The sequence below is a fragment of the Elgaria multicarinata genome, chromosome 9, assembly GCF_023053635.1.
Source record: "Elgaria multicarinata webbii isolate HBS135686 ecotype San Diego chromosome 9, rElgMul1.1.pri, whole genome shotgun sequence".
In the NCBI taxonomy this organism is placed as follows: domain Eukaryota; kingdom Metazoa; phylum Chordata; class Lepidosauria; order Squamata; family Anguidae; genus Elgaria; species Elgaria multicarinata.
The window spans coordinates 55,778,362-55,799,387 of NC_086179.1; the positions used below are offsets into that span (position 1 = coordinate 55,778,362).

Consider the following 21,026-nt stretch of genomic DNA (forward strand, 5'->3'; position numbering starts at 1 on the left):
CCACACATCTAAGATACTTTGTTTTTTAAAATACTTTGTGGAAAGTATGAGCACCTAGCAAGTGAAATAATCAAATTGTTGGATGACAGTTTTAATCATTGAAGTTGCTGCAATCCATAGAAGCCACAGTAAGTTTAAAAACTGGTTTATTTTAGTGGAAAGGGGTATTCCCAGCTATGACTGGTATTTTCACCAAATTGTCAGTAATCATGGCAGGCTCACAAATCCCATATTAGGTGATCCAGATAGCTCTACAAACTCACATAAACTAGCATACTCTTTGTGCAATCTATTCCAGTGCTCACTGAGTGCTGGATTATAACGAACGTGGGTTTTTTGTTTTTGTTTTACTAGTCATACTAGCAATAAGTGACATGAGCTTCCCAAATAACAGATGGAATCATTCTAGTAGCCTTGGGCAATGGCAACAGCTGCTCTAAATGGACTTTGTGACATCTCTTCCCTGTTCACCCAGCCTCTCATTTAAATTGTTTTCAGCTATGATCACTTATAGCTATATATGTTCTTTGATGTCCAACTACATCCAGAACCATCACCTCCTTTTGGCTTCTGTGTGCCACAGTAAAACCTGTGGAGCATATTCGGCTCAAAAAATACGTAGCTTGGAAGCTGTCAAGGATAATTATGCTTCTGCAAGTTCAGCATTTCCTACATTAAGAAAACTTTCTATAATAATGTGTGAGCACTTGAGAGAGACGGAGAGTGCCTTCATGTTGTTTGGATTCTCACTATCCAAATCTGCATGCCCATTCCCTTATGAGTGGGATGCTAAAGATAATTTCTCCCATGTTATGGTTTGTGTTTGTTAAGGGGAAAATGTGCTCTGTTGTTTAGCTGAAGCAGCCAAGGTTGTTATTAGCATGCTGAAACTAATGTCGGCGCCTCTGGGAGACTTAATCAAGTCTTGTGTCCTGATTGAGACACAATGTGCAAAAGTGGGGAAACTTATTAACGAAATAAAAATCTAGGAGTGTTTTCCATGCAAACATTCATCAGCATATCTTATATAATTACATAGCCGATAAATCAACACAGTGTGTAAGTGCTTTAGTCATGGTGTAAATATCTTAATGACTGAAACATCTTTTACGCATGAATAATTTATATCTGTATGATTCATTTTTCATGCTCATGGTTTTTCCTTGCGCATGGTAAACTAATCTGTCTCTGTCAAGGGAGGTGCACTTGATCATTGGTTTCTGATTTTTCTTTCTTGTGTTTGTTTTTCTAAGTTGGCCGCTTGTCATCTGCTTTCCCTAACATGGTTGTCATGGTTGTGCACCTTGTGTGTTTTGATTTGAGTTTCTGGAGCACCCTGGTAGACAACAGAGGGCCTATCCAAAGTATCAGTTCAAACCTACCACATTTTAGCATTTCCAGGGTAGTTCTGCAAGTCCCAATTCTAAGGGAATCTATATGTAATAGGTGGAGGAAAGCCTTACAGAAGGAGTGGCAGCCATGCTCCCACTCCCATGCTCCTATTAACTTCCCGGCCATTTTTTAAAAAGACCAAGGGCTCATCTACACCAAGCAGGATATTGCACTATGAAAGCAGTATGAAAGTGGTATATAAAAGGCAGGAGCCACACTACTGCTTTATAGCAGTATTGAAGTGCACGGACAGCTGTTGAGGCCCGTTGACACATACCATATACCACTTTTATACCATTATATCCTGCTTGGTGTGGCTCCTGCCTTTTATATACTGCTTTCATACCACTTTCATAGTGCAATATCCTGCTTGGTGTAGATGAGCCCCAAGTGTGGATTCTAGCTCATGAGAAATGGAGTACTCAACCCATGGAATCTGGAGATTCAACTTTTAAGTTTTTTTCTCAGCCTCACACACATTCAATGATGTCATGAGCAATTGATGGACACTCTCAAAATCATATTCCAAACAGCATTTGGAGACAAACTAGGTGATACATAAAATGCATGATTGCTTTAAATTATGATATGCTAAATAATAGTCCCAATGGGAACCAATCAGGATTTTAGCATGTGGGGAGGTGAAGTTTAACCCTTTCCCAATAGCAGATTCCCTCTCATAGTAAATATCAGCTTTGGGTATATGTGCAATTTTCATGAGTATTGCAGTGTGTGTGTGTGTGGGAGGGGGTTTAACTGCCCATTCCTGTATACCTTATCCTGATCCCCATCTCCATGTAACACACACACACACACACACACACACACACACACACATCAACCCACAGATAACATGAAATATGTTCTAATAATTCATGTATCATTTAGTTCAGACTTTACAAATTCCTAAATTTCCTTCTGGGTAGAATTTGTGATATCATCTCAAGGTAAAAATTCAAACATCCCACAAGCTTCTAGCAAATCATGGTGCAAATAATCGATCCAGTCCCAGAACAGTTTTCAAACTATTTTTTAAAAAATCAATTAAGACTCTGGAAGGTTGAGTTCTTATTAACATAACCTGTGGTGTTGGAGGAAAATTCTGAGAGTGCCTTGGACTGCAAGAAGATCAAACCAGTCCATACTCCAGGAAATAAAGCCAGACTGCTCACTTGAGGGAATGGAATTAAAGGCAAAACTGAAGTACTTTGGCCACATAATGAGAAGACAGGATACCCTGGAGAAGAGGCTGATGCTAGGGAAAGTGGAAGGCAAAAGGAAGAGGGGCCGATCAAGGGCAAGATGGATGGATGATATTCTGGAGGTGACAGACTTGACCTTGGGGGAGCTAGGAGTGGCGACAGCCGACAGAAAGCTCTGGCGTGGGCTGGTCCATGAAGTCACGAAGAGTCGGAAGCGACTGAACAAATAAACAACAATGAGCAATCATTCTCCTTTTTTAAAAAAAATAGTGCAAGGCTATTCATTCTACCACAGAATTCCTTAGTGTCGTAAAGGTGTTTCCTTCCTCTAAGTATCTTTTAAAAAGAAAAGAAAAAAGAGGAGTGTATTGAACAAACTTTCTCATTTACACACCTCTCCTCTATAGCCTGATCCACCCGCCCCCGTCTTTTGTTACATTTGTATTTTAACTAATAAGTAAGATCAGGATTTAGTGCTCCCATAATGGTAAGGAGAAAGTTTCTGCCATTGCTGCACAGAAACAAACAAATGTCTGTACACAGTCTATGATCCAAACTGCATGTTACATTAGCCTTCCCCAACCAGGTGCCCTCCAGATGTATGGGACTGCAACTCCCCAGCCAGCACCAGGGCACAAGGGTGGAAAAGCTGCCTTAGCTTGTCCACTCTTTTTAAAAAGTCTAAGTAGACACTAAACACCTTTTTTAAAAATAAAAAGCAGCCACAGGGCATTGATCCAGAACACGTGCCCTGTCTAGATCAGGGACCCATGCCTGCTTCTTGCCCCACCACCCGTTGCAGTTTGCTCTCAAAGGTGCTATTCACTGCAGTCAGTACCTTTGGGACAAAATAACAGCCAAGGGAGTACAGTTTTCACCAGGAAACTAGGGCAGGACCTAGTTCCAGATCAGGGCCCTGCAGTTGCTTTTTCTTCAAAATAAAATTGGCCAGTTTAAGCTGGTTTTTCTAAAAGTGTGAAAAACGTATTATGTAGTTTTTGCCTTGGGGTTCCTTTGAGTTGGACTCTTAATACCCTACTAATACAGTTTCCAATCTACTGATGCCAGATGGCTGGGCTTTGTGAGTGACTGATGTGCTGATTCAACAAGCCTAGCACATGCAAACTTCACAGATACCATACTTTTTCTCTGTGTTGATTGCTGCTAGTCCAAACAACACATTGGGGGCTAACAGGATCATAGCAATTGGCACAGACCAAAGCAGGTGATATAGCACAGAGCCCTGATTGCTACTACTTTAGCTTTAGTGTTCCAAGGCTAATTGCAAAAAAGATGTAGTAAAACTTGTTTCTGCATGTGGCATTGCCCAAACCCCAGCAGAGCTAATAGCATTCATACTTCATGAGCTTCATTCCTAGCATTGAGGCTGTTTTAAAATCATGCTTCATAACCTCGCTTGGACTTCCAAATGTCCCTCACCAAAAGACTCCTGATAATTTTGCTTGGACTTCCAAATGTCCAAGAAAGACTCCTGAACAAACTTAGCAGTCATGGACTAAGAGGAGAGGTCCTCTTCTGGATCAGTAACTGGTTAAAGAATAGAAACCAGAGAGCAGGAATAAATGGTAAATTCTCCCAGTGGAGGGATGTGAACAGTAGGGTCCCACAGGGATCTGTATTGAGACAAATGCCTTTCAACTTGTTCATAAATGATCTGGAATTAGGAGTGAGCAGGGAGGTGGCCAAGTTGGCTGATGACACCAAATTATTTAGGGTGGTTAAAACAAAAAGAGACTGTGAAGAGCTCCAAAGGGTCTCTCCAAACTGGGAGAATGGGCATCTAAATGGCAAATGTGGTTCAATGTCAGCTAGAGAAAAAATCCCAACTTCACGTATATGCTGATAGGATCTGAGTTAGTGTTGACTGACCAAGAAATAGACCTTGGGGTTGTAGTGGACAGCTCAATTACAATTTTGACCCGGTGTGCAGATGCCAGGAAAAAGGCAATTCCATGTTAGGTATAAGTAGAAATGGAATTGAAAATAAAACTGCTGATATCATACTGCCCTTATACAAATTTGTGGCGTGATCACATATGGAATACTGTGTACAATTCTGGTCACCATACCTAAAAAGGATATTGTAGAATTGGAAAAAGTGCAGAAAAGGGCAACTAAAATTATCAAGGGCTTGGGGCAACACCCGTATGAGGAAAGGTTACAACATCTAGGACTGTTCCGCTTAGAAAAGGGTTGAGTAAAGGGAGACATGATGGAGGTGTGCAAAATTATGCATAGACTGGAGAAAATGGATTAGGAGCCATTTTTCTCCCTTTCTCATAATAACCTAGAGTCATTCCATGAAGCTCATTGGTGGGAAATTCAGGACAGATAAAAGTACTTTTGCGCACAGCACATAAAGGACAGAATGCACTACCACAGGATGTAGTGATGGACAGCAGTTTGGATGGCTTTAAAAGGGAATTGGGCAAATTTTTGGAGTAGAAGCCTAGCAGTGGATATATGCTTCCTCCTGTATCAGAGACAATATGCCTGTGTACACCAGTTTCTGGGGATCATGGGCAGGAGGGTGCTGTTGCACTCATGTCCTGCTGGTGGATTTCCCATGGGCAGCTGGTTCCCCACTGTGTGAATAGAATGCTGGACTAGCATGGCTCTTCCTATGTTCTAATGTAATCAAGGCCTAATAAATCATTGACTGCCAATATATTTTCTTAATATCTTTGCCCGAAATGGCCAGAAACTGTTTTCTTTGGTTTGTTTGCTTTGGAAACCATTTTGGTAGTTAGCTAATGATGGACTTTAAAATGAATGAAAAAATATAATTGTGATGTTTTACCTTTGCTTTTTACAGACTCAGTGGCCACAGCTTCTGGGCCATTGCTGGTTGAAGTTGCCAAAACAGCTGGTTCTGCTCTGGGAGTTGCGCTATCTACCTCGATGTGCTGCAGCAAACAAGTCATTGTCATAGACAAGATAAAATCTGCAAGTATTGCAGACAGGTGAGTATTGCAAAAGAATCTACCATGCTAGGCCATCCGTCTACAAACCCCATATGTAGACAAAGTCTGTCACTCAAAGGAACTATTAGGACAGTTAACGGTCTCCCGTGTAGTTGCTGGATTGCAGCCAAGTTATTTATTTAAAGTAATTTATTTATTTAAATTAATTTTTATCTTGCTCCTCAGCTAAAAGGCTGTCAGAGCAGCTACAAAGAATTAGTTAAACCAAACCAACAGACTTACAATCTAAAAAGACAAAGACTTTCATGGCTCGGGAATGCAATATCAAATGGAGTGCCTCTGCCGGCATGAACTACCCATAACCTGTGTTCATCATCTAAGTGCCTCCTCCAGGTCCCTCTTCTGATGTAGGCTTACAAGGCAGCAACAACTGAGAGGGCCTTCTCAGTGGCGACTCCCCAATTATGGAATGATCTCCCCAAAAAGGCCCTCTTGGTGCCAACATTATTATCTCTTCAGTGTCAAGTTAAGAACTGCCTCTTGTCTCAGGCATTTGACAGCATATGATGAGGTTTTAATCAGGTCCTGGATTATTCTTATTGTTGATTGTTAAAATTGTTTTAGATATATGTGTGTTGTATACGTTTGTATAGAAATGGCTTATATCATGTATTTTTTAAGGTTTAAATCTTTGAAAACTGCCCAGAAACTTTAAGCTATAATAAATAAATGTAGTCCTCCAGATATTGTTGGGCTGCAACTTCCACCATCCTTCACCATTAGCTAGCTTGGGCTGATGGGAGTTGCAATCTACCAATATTTGGAAGGCCACATGTCCCCTTCCCCTGGCTTTGATCCAAAGGTGCCCTGCATGATCAGAAAGGCACCTCCACTCATCCAAGCTCTCCCCACTCCTCAATTTGGGGCAATTCCCCTATGCCACATTTCATGCCATCCCAAGGGATCCTCCAACTGCAGGGAGGTTGTGGGGGGCAGGAACACTTCACTGCATGACTAAAAGTTCTACTTGTATTTCTTTGGAACAAAACCAATGTGTATAATTTTAAAAAGCTATCTGATCTTACACATTTTAAAAAAGTTTTGCAACCCAGTAATTTGGATATTTATATTTTTAAAAGTAATAATCCAGGAATGATTAATATTATGAAATAACAAATTTCTTATAAGTTCTACCATATAGGATTTATAAGATTTTGCGGCCTCAGTGTGTTTTTAGGAATCAATCATTGTTCAGTCTTGCAGCAAAGGAAATATCCGCTGTCTGCATTATGCAATATCTTACAATACCACAGAGAGAGGAAAGAAACTGGCTTCTGCATTTTTTTAATTTCTATTTCTTCAGTACTCTGTGAGGGAAATCCATTTTTAAAGCTCTGTTTAAAAAAACACTGTACTGAATATTTAACACTACTTTTAAAAAGAGAAAGAAAAGGGAGAAAAAGCCAGGTACAAACAACTTGCATCTTCTCCCTAGTTCCATTTACATGGATGGGCATTTTGCAAAGGCACCTGCCGTTGTGCAACTCCCATTCAGCAAGCCAATTAAATGGAAGTTGTACAGGGAAAATTCCTAGTTGATTCTACTGTCCTTCACTGCCTGCTTAGATCATTCTACCTCAAACGTCTATTCCTCAAAACTTATATTCTGGTGTGTGTGTGTGTGTGTGTGTGTGTGCGTGTGTAAAAAAAGTACCACAAATGTTGTGTTCCATTTGCAGTTTGTTTCCCAGTATGTCCCTCATTGCCATGATTTGTAATTCCCTTTTTCCCCTCAAAGGTCATACAAATTATGCCTATTCGTTGGAGTGAGCGTACAGCTCTACGGTGGGCTTTTTGCCTAGCCCTGCTCAGGCATTCTGCAAGGGAGTAAAATAAATGCGTGAGAAGGGGGAGCATGCTAACCATGCACTTCCCCACCACCAGCAGCTTTGTCATTTCCAAGCCCTCTGTGCATGGAAGGAAACCTTCTGAAGGATAAAGCGTCCTGGATCTGTGGAGGCTCTCCATGCAATTCTGAACATTAGTTTTCCAGCATCTGAAATCAGTAGGAGGTCTCCATAGATACAGGAGAATCTCCCCTTCAGGAAGTTGACCTCCTTGTATAGAAAATGGAGATTGAGGGCATGGGGCTAGTGTCCTTCCCTCCTCGTACATTTATTTTATTCACTTGCAGGGCATCTGAATTGGGCTAATGATGGCCACTGATAAAGGTGTATTCTGCTGTTCAGTGGGGCACAATGCTTTAATTTGCTCCCTCTGTTTTTCATTATATAGAGGGTGAGCAGTTAGAGACGTTGTCTATGTGACTGGTACGTCAGGATGCTGGTGGTTGTGTTTACATTACTCAACTAATTCAGTAACCTTTTTTTAGTGCTGCAAAATGTAGCAATCTACATCTCCCAGGTGTTAAGTCATCACAACTTCATTGACTTTATATAGTCATCAGGATTAGTTTAGTGATTCATTTGATTAGTGTATATTTCCATCACCATTTACAGCTATTTTACAAATAGGTGTTTAATTCTCAAATGATGACAAATGATGAACTGGGTGCTTCCATGAAGGAGTAGCCTCCTTCAGCTAAATTTTTCCTATTTATTCTGCTGCTCAACTTCCCGTCATTCAAGTTATGTGACTGATGTCTTGGGGTTTTTTGACGCTACTGGCTTCTAGCAAAACACTACAGTAACCTAATCAATAATGCAATCTAACACTTTAACTCTTTATAGATGTTGCACTATGAAGTTATTCTTATGAAGATTAATTTTCTCCAATTTTTAAAAAAAGAGACAGATGAGGAAAAGGGAGAAGCTGGTAATATGTACAATCCATTGAAAGGAATGGGTGCTGATACTCCGAGCAAAGAATACACTGATCTATTTTGACCTGTTACTTTTTCTTTTTCCATAGATGTGGTGCATTACATGTAGGAGATCATATTCTCTCCATTGACGGCACCAGCATGGAATACTGTACATTGGCAGAAGCAACACAGTTCTTGGCAAACACTTCTGACAATGTCAAACTAGAGATCCTTCCTCATCATCAGACACGGCTGGCTCTTAAGGGACCAGAACATGGTATGGAAGCTTATAGTTCTACAGCAGACTTCATCCCTTTCCCTCCTGTTTTCTACTGTGGCAGAAATTTATAAAATGAATTTTGGGGCAATTTCAAGACATCTTAAGTATGCTTATTGTGTTCTGATCATATTTACTCAGAACTCCTGTTTGAGTACAATGGGATTTACTTCCAGTAAATGTGCTTAGGATGTAGACCTAATGACATTTAAGTGGAACTTATTTAAAGTGAAGTTTATTTTAAGATGAGGACAAATCAGTTCAGAGTCTGCCGTTAACCTTCTAAGAGACTGTAATGAGATCTGTTTTAAAGATTTGCATATCATTTTGTTTTAGCTTGAATTTCATAGATACAGTATCAACTACCTATTTACCTTCATCTATAAATAAACAGTAAACAATGTAAGCTATGTGCAGTTATACGAGAATACAGAATATCAAGCTGAGTATCTATTAATTCAGCATCAAGTTTTGAGAAGTCCCATTTTTAGACCATATACACCTATTTGGTTTTAGGCAAAACTCAAGAGGAACCAGTCTTCAGGACTGGATTATTACACGTTTACATAAAGGAGCCAGAACTAAGTTTGTTCAAGGAAAAATTCATATTTTCTATCTCTGTAGCAGACATAGTAACAGGTTAGCCATGCTGGACTGTAAGAATTAATGACATATTTTACTGCCAAGGGCAGTGATAATGTACATGTTAATACCTTAATTAATTAAGAGAAAGCTTTAGGGCTGAATATAATCTAAGTGGTAGAACTAACTAATCACTCTCAGTAGGAACAGCTAAGCTCCTGCCAGAGGAGGGGAGCAAGGAGAGAGGCTATGTCACATGCGGGGGTACAAATTGCCTATCATTTTTCTCATAAAGGACATGCCTTGGTTCTCCATTAAGGCTAGAGGCCAAGGTGGGATATTTTACAGTGATGTATGTTCATCACACAAATAAAACATTAGTCCCGCCCAGGAGTTGCAGCTGTGAAGGGACAGCACAAGTAAAAAGGAGTTGCAGGGCCATACCCCCACCCACCACCACCACCACCACCACCACTGCCCTGTTTCCATTGTCATGCAACTTATTGCCAGCTTCCCCATGTTCTAATGTAATTTCTGATGTGGGGAGCATTTTGTACTTATGGAGGATTCCTGTAGAGCAACCTTCTGCACCCTGGTGTTTTCTGGATGCGTTGGACTACATCTCCCTGCTTCACACTGCCAGCAGTGTGGGGAGGGACGTCCAGTGGGGAAAATATCCTAAAAGAGTAGGGGACCCAAAGATAGTTCAATGAGGACTGAGCATACTTAACTCAGAAGGCACAGAATGTCGAGTGTCAGTCGGAAAAGAAAAATGGAAAACCAGGTGGAAGGAAAGAATGGAATGGACTAACCTAGGAGAGGATATGGCTGGCTGGAATCCTGAAGCAGGAGCACTCCACACTGAAACGTTTTGTTATAGGCCTTACTTGTACTTCTAATAATCTGGGTCTCCTTAGAAAAGGCCTCACTGTCAAGTAATAGCAGCAGTTAAGCTGATGGACCATTGCATTTAAAAATCACTATTTCTTGAGTATTTCATATATCAGAGCTAGGGATGCATGAGCATACCATGGTTTGACCTGAAAAGGCTTGAGCTTTTTGCAAGCACTTAATGCAGGCATTCATGAAATGCTGAAAGGTGCTCACATGGAGTGCCTGCCTCCACTGTTTCCCCCTTCCTCATCCCCAAAGACCAAGAGCTTACCTTTGGGGCCAGGAAAGGGGAAAGCAGCATGGAGTACTATACGTTGCCTGGAGCAACACTAGACCAGCATTATCTTTTCCCATTACAATGGACTTGGGACTACAGCCCCAGAATCCATGGCAGGATGACATTAATATCTTCTTTCATGCACCATTCCAGCACAAGGAGTAAAACACCCCTTCCATGAGTAGGAAGCATACAGAATGTGATCTTTGGATAAAACCAATATTTTAGCATTGTGGCAGAACACATGTCTTTTAATTCCATTGTATCACATTTCTATACCACCTAACTACCAAAGCTCTCTGGGCAGTTTACAGAGATTTTTAGAGAAATTATGAAAATACTATCTTGTATGTTAATTCATTAATTTATTTTTATTTTAGAAAACCTTTTTTTCTCCCTTTCCTTGTCTAGTTCTTTTCATGGATAAAGTACTTATCTATATAGTGTTAGAAGGATTTCTTACATTTTGCTATTGGATAAATGTTACAGTTTTCTCTCAAGTGCAATGACCCAAGAACAAAATATGCAAAAATATGAGTAATAAAAGGTTCAATGAGTACTGTGCCCCCCCATGTCATTAATACCGTGGAGTAGACAAAGAAATTCAAGTCCAAACAAGTCCATTTTTCATCATGCCTCGTTGCAAGTTTGAGTTGATATAGCTTGTGGTATATAAGAAGACCTGTTATAATTTCCTGCATTTTTCTAGAAGAGTGTACAGTTTTCTGACTTTAATAAATTGTCAACTACTTTCCTCTTCCTTTTACATTTTGAATGGTGTTTTTTTTTTTTTTTTTAACCATACCTAGTTTAAGGCATATCTGACATAAAAGTGGCTACGAGATGGAATCTGCTCCCTTTCCTATAGTGGGTAAAAGTAGTGGGGGCACAGAGGCGTGCGGTAGTGGGGAGGGCAGAATCACATTTCAGAACAATAAATGACAACTTTAGATTTCTGCTTTGTCTTTATTAATAAATTCCCTGAAATGGATTTTTTGTGCTGATGCCTGAGAGATGGGAGTTCATTGCCCAGGATAATATAGTGCCAGTGATAGATGCTGGTAAAATTAAAATGTCAGAGCAGTAAATTGGAATGACTGACATATAAACCACCCTGAATTACTGTGCAGAATGTGATATATGGTGCTTTGTTTGATTTTGGAGTTTTTAAAACACATACAAGCACTTTTAAATGGGTAGATATTTTCAGTACTTAATTACTAATTGTATATCATGCATGGTGATAATGTTGACTTAAATGAGTTCTTTTAAAGGGTTTAATCATAGCAGCTAAAGACAGAGGCAAATTAAAAATTGATTGAGTACTGACCAGTTTTTTAAAAGGCATCGAACACATTAGTTCTGGGACTGTGAAAGGCTGCTATCTCTGGAATAAATTCTAGTGTTTGCTGACCACCAAGAAAGAAGACGGGATTCTTTTCTTTATAAGCTGCTTTCATTTTTGTTACTTTTTAATTTATTTATGTAATCCAGTTACCTTTCCCTCTTCTCTGGTCCTTTTTTGTTTGTTTGTTTGTTTGTTTTGTTTATATCCTCTCATCCCTTCATGCAAGCAGTGAAGGTTCAAAGGAGCAACAGACAACCTATGTGGGGTCCCTATACCAACAGCCACAGCGGCGTCCTCACCTACCACCATTATAACACCTACCACCCTGACCATTACAGGATGCCAGCTTTGAAATGCCAGAAAACGCCTCCTCAAAAAAGCCTTCGTAATGTTCCATTCTTTTTCTTCCTGACTTCATTATTATTATTATTATTATTATTATTATTATTATTATTATTATTATTATTTCTTCCACCTGATCCTCTTTCTCTCATTCTTTTCCCGTTTCAGTCTTTAAAACATTTCCGTTTTACTGATGTCTCACTTTTTGCCACAACCCTGTGAGGTTATTTCTGACATTATGTCTTTTTCCTACTTTTAATTTAACCAATCTTTTTGTATAGAGGAGGGAAATGTGCAAAATCTCTTGGAGGAATCCAATTTTTCCAAACTCATTACACATTGTCATCCAGTTTAGTACCTTGTAGAGAACATAAACCTTTCCATGCAAAGCCTATGTCAGAAATCACCTTTTCCAAAGAATGCCTTGCTGCGTTCAGTGTGTCTAACCACATTGATGTGCATTGAGTCACATAGCTGTGTATTTAAAAATGTGTTGCATATATTATGAGAATGCCAGTAGCTTAAATACTTAGATGAAAGTGCTGTAACAGGTATATGATTACACATTTTTTGTATTTGTTTTGTTTTTCCGTATAGTTCACATGACCCTAAAAAACCTGACTATGCTGCCAGGTTTGTGATTTTGTGACTGGATGCCCACTAAACAGCCTTGTGAGCCATACGTAGTGTCCAGATTTTAACAACCAATTACATGCCTGCTCCTTCGAGTGCCTTGTGTCAAATGTTTCCCTCTCTTTCAGCAGCACTGGTATCTTCATCCTTCTCTCCCGCCTCCATGAGTGCATACAGCCTGAGTTCTCTAAACATGGGGACTTTACCTCGTAGCCTGTACTCTACCAGCCCTCGTGGAACAATGATGAAAAGGAGAATGAAAAAGAAGGATTTCAAAAGCTCATGTAAGTGACCACAGTAGCCATTTGTATTGAAACAGGGTTGTGAGGTGGAAATGGCAAATGCCGTGAAAGTATACTGCAATTCAGATTTGTTTGGAGTTGTTAAGGAAGGGATTATTTTACGTACATTACAGTTGAGCGAAAGGTGGTGTTCGGCCATACGCTGCATTTTCATCACAATATCCAACTTCAAAGAGATGGTTTCTTCTGCTCTCTATGATCCAGTTATGCATTCTGTGTACAAATCCTGCTTCAACCATCAACCATCTGGATATTTTAGGATGGCAACAAATCTAAAAACCAAACTGACATTAACAAGAATGCAACATTAGAAAACATCTGCACACACCACAGAATAAGAGGAGTTTGGTGTGCCATTTGCAACTGAAATCGTATAGCATTCTTCTAAAGAGACCAACGTTTTTATAAAATGTTGTTCCTGTTGAGCTATTAGATGTGACAATTGATGGCCAAGGTTTTAGGTGAAATGATCTCTCTTGAATTGGCAGTAAAGGGTTAGGGAATTATCAGCATTGGGAATTATCAGCATTGCATTGTTACCTACTACGAATAGAGCACATTAGCCTTCCTTGCTTCACAACATTACACTGAATGTTTCACCTTACTCAGCAACTAGCCCACTTTATTTTTAATTTGAAAGCAATTTATATTACTTTGCAAACTATTCTAGGATCAGTATAACCTAACTGTGAAGTAGGGATAGTGCTAAAAATAAAAATAAAAAAGCTGGATTGTTTCAGTTTAAATAATTTTAATTCATATTGCTAACATGGACGTTGGCAATAAATCCCATGAATATATTGATTCAATTGGACTTTGTCTGTGTCAGAATGGATTCTTGAAGCTAGTTGGACTAATTTGACAATGACAAATATCCATGTACAATTAAAGAGAGAAACCTACAGTATGTTTCCTCTAGCAGGTTAGCCGTCCTTTCTCTAGGACTCCACATAAGAATCATGGTCTTTGAGGAAGCCCTTTATTTAGGCAGATGCCAAAATACACAGGACTTTGGAGGGAGGGAGTGGGGATTGAAAGAGTACGGTATGACATAACTGCCATGACTAACTAGGAACATAGGAAGATGCCTTATACTGAGTCAGATCATTGGTCTATCTAGTCTAGTATTCTTGACTCTGACAGTCAGCGGCTCTCTAGGTTTTCAGGCAAGATCTCCTAGGGATTGAACTCTACCACTGAACCATCCCCCCCCCCCCCCCCGGTTTGAGTAGACTTCTGCTCATGGAATGGAGCTTTCATGCTGTCTCCTTCTCACTTCAGCTCTCTTTGGCCCTCGGTAAAGCCACTCTTGAGAGCTGGAGAACCTTTTAGAATAGTACAGTGTGTATGGTACAGCACTGTCAGCCTAGGCTGATACACTAACTACGATCCTATCTGGACAGAAATAGCCTAGCTATAGTTATCCATTTCTGGTAACCTCACTATAATGTATTATGTGTGAGCTTGCCTGTGAAAATGGTTTGGAAATCAGCTAGTCCAAAATAGGACAGCAAAATTGTTAAGAGGACTGGCCAATATTATCATATTATGCCAGTGCTCTGTAATTTTCACTGCCTCTCAGCCTGTTTCCAGGCCCAATTCAAAGTGCTGGTGTTCACTTTTAAAGCCCTGAATAGCTTGGGACCAGGTTACGAGAAGGATCATCTTATCCCATATATAACTTCCCAGACCCTAAGATCAGCTTCTCTGGGTGCCCCTGCTAAATGAGATGAGACAGATGTTTACAAAGGGGAAGGCCTTTTTAATGGTGGCAACCCAGTTGTGGAATGCCTTCCACAGAGAGGCTCACCTGCTGCCTACATTGTGGTCTTTTTTCGATGCCTGGTGAAGACCTTTCTCCCCATGGCCTGAGTTCGATCCCAGCGGAAGCTGGTTTCAGGCAGCCGGCTCGGGTCAACTCAGCCTTCCATCCTCCCGAGGTCGGTAAAATGAGTACCCAGTTAGCTGGGGGAAAGGTAATAACGGCCGGGGAAGGCAACGGCAAACCACCCCGCTATAAGGCCTGCCAAGAAAACATCAGTGAAAGCTGGCATCCCTCCAAGAGTCAGTAATAACTCAGTGCTTGCATGAGAGGTTCCTTTCCTTTCCTTTCCTTTCCTTTCCTTTCCTTTCCTGTGTTTTTAGATGTTTATACAGCTGCTGACTTTTACTCTGGTTCATACTTTGGTTGCATTCTGTTTTAAACTTTTAAAGGTTTTATATGTATGTTGTATTTGGGAGTTTTAACATTTGTGAATCACCCACACAGCTTTGGCTATGGGGTGGTATAGAAATGTAGTAAGTAAATAAAGGCTGCTGTAGATGGTGGGGACATCAGAAATGGAGACGACACCCCTTGCACAAGCAGAAGTGCCTTCCACTTATACTAAAGCAACATTGGATTGCAGCCTGAACAAGTACATCTTGCCATTTCTGTTGCGGGTGTTGAGAATGATGGTGAATATGTGGCTCTATAGCAGGTTCGGTTCTGGGAAACATGATGTCAGGCAGCAGAATGGTTCTCTGGTAATTGTGCATAATTATGTCATTGGTGCATAGTTATTTTGTTGTTGTGGATATTAGCCCATGTTATTCAGGAATATTTACCTGAAACTCCTTGGTTCCAATCCATGTTTAACCATAAATTCATTGAATTATATTGCACAAATCAACCACAGCAACCTTCTTCACAGTTTTCATGGATTGCAAGCCATATTGTGTACTATTGCTAATAAATAGGCACAATTAGGAATATTTTGCCTCATTTAATTTTACTTTAAGGACCACATTTAGTGTCACACAAGAATTATAGCATTCATCTTTAAAAAGTAAATATGAGCAGTTGATTATAATACGGGGGGGGGGGGGAGTTTTCCCTAAAAAATATCCTCTCTGCCTTCCTTATTCTTTTTATTGTGAGTGGAAGGAGGAGTGCTTGTTTAAAAAAAACACCAGTAAACAAGCTTGTATCAATAAATCTTTCCATATTTAAAAACATCCAAATATTGGTAGGATGTTTTTGGCTTGATTTTAACTTGTTATTTCTTTCAGCCTGTGACAATATGTTTAGCTGATCTATGAGCTCCTCTCCTTAGTTGGAAATATCAAATAGCCATTTCCATCTGCTAAGTGAAAGCCTGACAGTACCTTTTATAGAGCCTTATGGAATTATTTATTTATTTATTTATTTATTTACACAAATTATTTGTTGCACGCAGCCTCTTTCTATAGTAGATTCAAAGCTTGATGTAGTAACTAGTTACTAACAGGAAACTTAAGAAATGCACGTTTTGCTCAATCTACCTGCCTTAGGAGAATTTAGAATATGTATGACTGAAGGATGCTATAAAGTTTTCATTTCTCTTTGTGTAGAAAAACCTGTATAACTAATGTGATCTTCCCAAATGCCTGGCAATAAACTGTGCTGGTGCAGGGAATCATAAACATTTTATTAACAGAAAATTTGCAGTGACTGCATTACTTATGCAGGTTGTTCCAAACATAGAGCCATAAAACTTAAAGATACCCCACACTGTCACATACTGTTTATTGCACTTGATTTTGGTTTGTTTGTTTTCTTTTATAATCACCCTTTTGTTTTTAATGTTTGAAGTATGTTCTTCAGAAAGAAAAGCACTCTAACTTGTTACTGGCTTGGGAAGTATATACACACACACTACTGTAATGCTTTTGAGGTGGATCATGTAAACATTAATGTGAATATTTCCAAATTTATTCCATGTTTAGTGAAATAACAGAATTTTTAAAACTTTCTGTCAATTGGCATCTGTTAACTATAGAGCATTATTTGGCAACTGTTAAGAGGCTGCTGACTATTCATAGGATTGTGCCCTCAAATAATTAGATTCAACTTGGTTGTCAGCAATATAATTTAAGTAATATTTATGTATTCATTTGATTTGTACCCCATATTTCTTCCAAAAATGACACTCAAGGCAACTTACAGGCACAATTAAAATTGATTAAAACAATAAAAAATACATTAAAATACAATAACAATGTAACAATTACAGAATTAAGAAATAAAAAAGAGCACCCAATCCAACAGACCCACTTACAAGCCAAATACCTTCTTGAACAAAGCTGTCTTTGCTTGCTAGCAGAAAGACAGCAAAGAGGGAGTGAACCTCTTTGGAGGGAGTTCCACAGCCTGGGAACAGCTCCCAAAAGGCCCTCACTCAGGTCACCACCAAGCATACCTCTGAAGGTGGCAATCTTGAAAGGATGGTCTCTCCAGAAGATCTTAAGAACCGGGCAGGCCCGTATGGGAGATGGCAGCTTTCAGGTAACTTAGACCCAAGCCATATGAAGTAAAATATTAATGATGGCCACTCCCACCTATAATTATGATCTTTTAATCATAAGAGATATAGAACAGGATTGCATCTTGGCCCGTTCTCTTTTTAGATTTTGTAAATGATACCATGACAGTGCTTAAGTGTGAGCATTTATTTCGCCCTCAGGCAGTGGCCCCAAGAAAATTGTCAGTGCTTCTTTATGCAGAGGATTTGGTCTTAGTCTCTTATGTGTAGCTGGATCTAAGACAACAGCTGGTGTTGTAGAAGGGACCAGTTGGTTATAAATAATTATAAGACAAAGCTAGTTATGTTGTTATCTAAAATGCATGCTTTGAGAATCAGTGGGCATGAAATCGAGGAGATTATTTCTTATAGCTATTTAGGGACATATTTCTGTAAAGCAAATTATTGGCAATCACACTTTAGAGTAACTTGACTAATGTCTTACTAGGCCATTCATAGCATTCTGAAGTTGTGGAAACACAACATGGACAAAGTATCTCAAAATACTCAAAGTTAAATCCAGTATTTAGGCTACCCTTAAATGCACTCCTTTGGGTTTTAAACAGGGATCCTCTTGGTTGAATTTAATTTATCCCTCCTGGGAGGCATGGGTCTAATCAGTGGTTCTTGGGATCCTTACTAGATTTCCTTTTCATACACCCAAACCAAGTCTGCTCTGCTATGAAGCTGTTACTGAAATGCTTATTGAATCAACAGCAGCCTGAACCAGTTCATCAGTCGCCACACAGCATTAATGGCTTTAAAAAGTGCTTTTGGCTTCTGCTTTCTTTCCCTTCATGCTGTGTTATTTGTAAGCGCATCAAGTGGATTGTGCACATGCTGAGAGAAAGAGAGAATTTTTCAGTTGTCATTCAATACTGGTTAATTTTTGTAGAATTCAATAGAGCAGTATTACCCCATCAGACTCCCTCCAGATGTGTTGGACTACAACTCCTACCTTCCCCATGGGGATGATGAGAGTTATAGTTCTGGTTGGGAAGGTGAGTGCTCATTAGAGAAATGAGTAAGAAGCTTCATAATATTGTTTAATGTGTTGGTCCTGAATATTAAGAGTATTGAAAGAGAAGCTGATGATAGTTACACTTGAATACCTTTGATATATTGATGGTATTTGTGTCAGAAAATGACTTAATTTGTGCTGCCTAATTCTGAATGTCATTGCTTCTGATCTGATGTATTTTATAGTGTCACTAGCTTCTAGCACTGTTGGCCTAGCTGGGCAGGTTGTCCACACAGAAACCACAGAAGTAGTGCTGACAGCTGACCCCATTGTGGGGTTCGGGATACAGCTTCAGGGCAGCGTCTTTGCTACTGAGACCTTGTCGTCTCCACCACTGATTTCCTATATTGAGGCTGATAGCCCAGCAGAAAGGTGAGGTCCTTTTAAGTGTTTATTTCTAAAAATGTATCTCTGGATCTTTTCAGATAAGTTATTTTCATGTTTCCAATAAATTAATGAACATTGCTTGTAGAAAAATGTGGTACATAATGAATTTTCCGTCCTGACAGCATGGGATTTTTTAGAATCTTGATAAGGTATGGGAAGAATAACAAGCACCAGTGCATTTATTTCAAAGATTGCCTCTGACAGGCAGTTGGGGGCTATGTTAATTAGAGAGTATGTTTCCTAATGGAATTTCTAAAGCTTAGTTCAGACTTCAATATCTTTTGTTCTAGATTGGCAAAATGTACTTCACTCTTTGCTTAGTTTTAGCTGAAATCAGATAAATTTCTTTAAAATACTGACATTTTGGATTACTGATTTTTATCAACAGTACATTTCAAATGTGCTTATAGTAAATGCTTGAGAACAACATGGTTTCATGAAGAATAAAATTTAATTAATAGTACAAGCCTTTAGCCGTGACAACTCAGGAGGTTCAACCTAAAGAAGTTTAGGTTGTTGTATCTTTTGGAAAGGATTGATTGGATTTATTTTTTGGCTTTTACCATTTATGTGCCCAAATGCTGATTTCTTCTGTTGACTGTAAAGGTGTGGCATCCTACAAATAGGAGACAGAGTACTGGCTATAAATGGGATCCCAACAGAAGACAGCACATTTGATGAAGCTAATCAGCTACTCAGAGATTCATCTATCACCAGCAAGGTCACTTTGGAGATAGAATTTGATGTTGCAGGTATGGATGCTCAATTATCTTATCTGACTAAAATTCTAGAAGTTAAGCCCTTCATTTTTTAAATCTATCATATATGCATACACAACCCTGCCATGTGTCAGATGATGATGATGATGACGATGATGATGATGCTTTTCTATTTGCAACCTTATATTCATACTGAATCTTTCAAAATTCAGACAGAAATTGCAGATGTCTATTATTTAAGATATGAAATCAAACTTTCTTATGTACATGCCAGAATTATTTTGCTGATTACTCACAGTATATTGCCTCAAACTTTACAATATGCACCAGAAGTTCTGGCAATGGTTACGTGCCAGTTTTGTGTTGACCAGTGAAGCACAGTATATTGCCAAAAATATTGGTATGTTATTGGGACACAATATGTAAGCAGAGACCAAAGTGTAAATTTCGTAAATGGCTAATGAGACTTATATTTCAAAGCTTCAAACTCGTTCTTATTCCACATATAACACCTGGTACCTCATAAGAAAACGCTCATTGACTTCAATAAAAGAACTAGAATCCTAAAATGCAATCTGCCCAGTGTGAGCACAGATGTATGTATGGTGCAGAGATACAGCAGCTACAGAGGTGTTGTAACAGGGTGAAATTTAGCTTGCAAATAAGCTAAAGTTGACCTTTTTCACACTCCATAGTGCTACCGAAACCATTGTTTTTCTTTTTAAAAAAAACATTTTTTTCAGGTGGTGGGAGGATTGCGTTCTGTCCACCCCTGGCTTAGATGTTCAAACTTCCACTTTTCCTTTTAGGTACTTCACTTTAAGGATCATTACTACTATGTGACTTACAAAGTGAAATTCTAAATTGCTATCATAAAACATACCATGACATTTGCTTTGCTTTGCTTCTTTGACTCAAGCTTGTATATTATTTTTAATGAATGTAAGGTGTGTGAATGGTGAAAATGCAATGAATGTAGTTCAGCCTGGCAAGTGCTATAAATGAAACAACTTTTAATTACAGAATCTGTCATACCAAGTAGTGGCACTTTTCATGTAAAACTACCAAAGAAGCATAATGTAGAGCTTGGCATCACCATAAGCTGTAAGTAAAAGTCATTTTTTCTGTTATATTTTCTGTTTGATATATGGTCCTGATTATATTTGGTGTTCAGTTATTGTAGAAATATTGCAGAAATATTTTGCACTTTATTTTGGTTTCTTTGAACATTTGACAATGCAACAAATTAAAACAATCAAAGGTCCAAGCTAGAATCCAGAAATGAGTCACTTATTTAGTATAAATGAGATTCTCTCAAGATTCAGTGATAATTATTTCTTTTCATAAATATAGTCACATATATTTTAGAAAGGAAGAAAAATTGAAGGAAATTATAGTCTTCTGTCTGCAGAAAGAGTTATGGACACAGGATATTAATACAGATAAAAAATACAGAACAATGGGAGAAAGGAGAGTATATTTGATTACTATCTGTTTTCTTTAAAAAAGAGTTACTCGGCCCTGTGTTGTGTTTCTTGTAACATTTCTGTATCTGAAAC

General features: G+C 39.0%; 1 protein-coding gene across 2 annotated transcripts in view; it reads left to right on the forward strand.

Annotated features, from left to right (window-relative positions):
* GRIP1 (glutamate receptor interacting protein 1) overlaps positions 1-21,026 on the forward strand; it is a 278,909-nt gene that overhangs the window by 218,147 nt on the left and 39,736 nt on the right. For both annotated transcript variants that reach the window (XM_063133916.1, XM_063133915.1), the window contains exons 8-14: positions 5,431-5,578; positions 8,471-8,640; positions 11,971-12,126; positions 12,848-13,000; positions 18,547-18,733; positions 19,355-19,500; positions 20,491-20,571. In XM_063133916.1, coding sequence (XP_062989986.1) covers positions 5,431-5,578; positions 8,471-8,640; positions 11,971-12,126; positions 12,848-13,000; positions 18,547-18,733; positions 19,355-19,500; positions 20,491-20,571 — 1,041 coding nt within the window. The remainder of the gene's footprint in view (positions 1-5,430; positions 5,579-8,470; positions 8,641-11,970; positions 12,127-12,847; positions 13,001-18,546; positions 18,734-19,354; positions 19,501-20,490; positions 20,572-21,026) is intronic.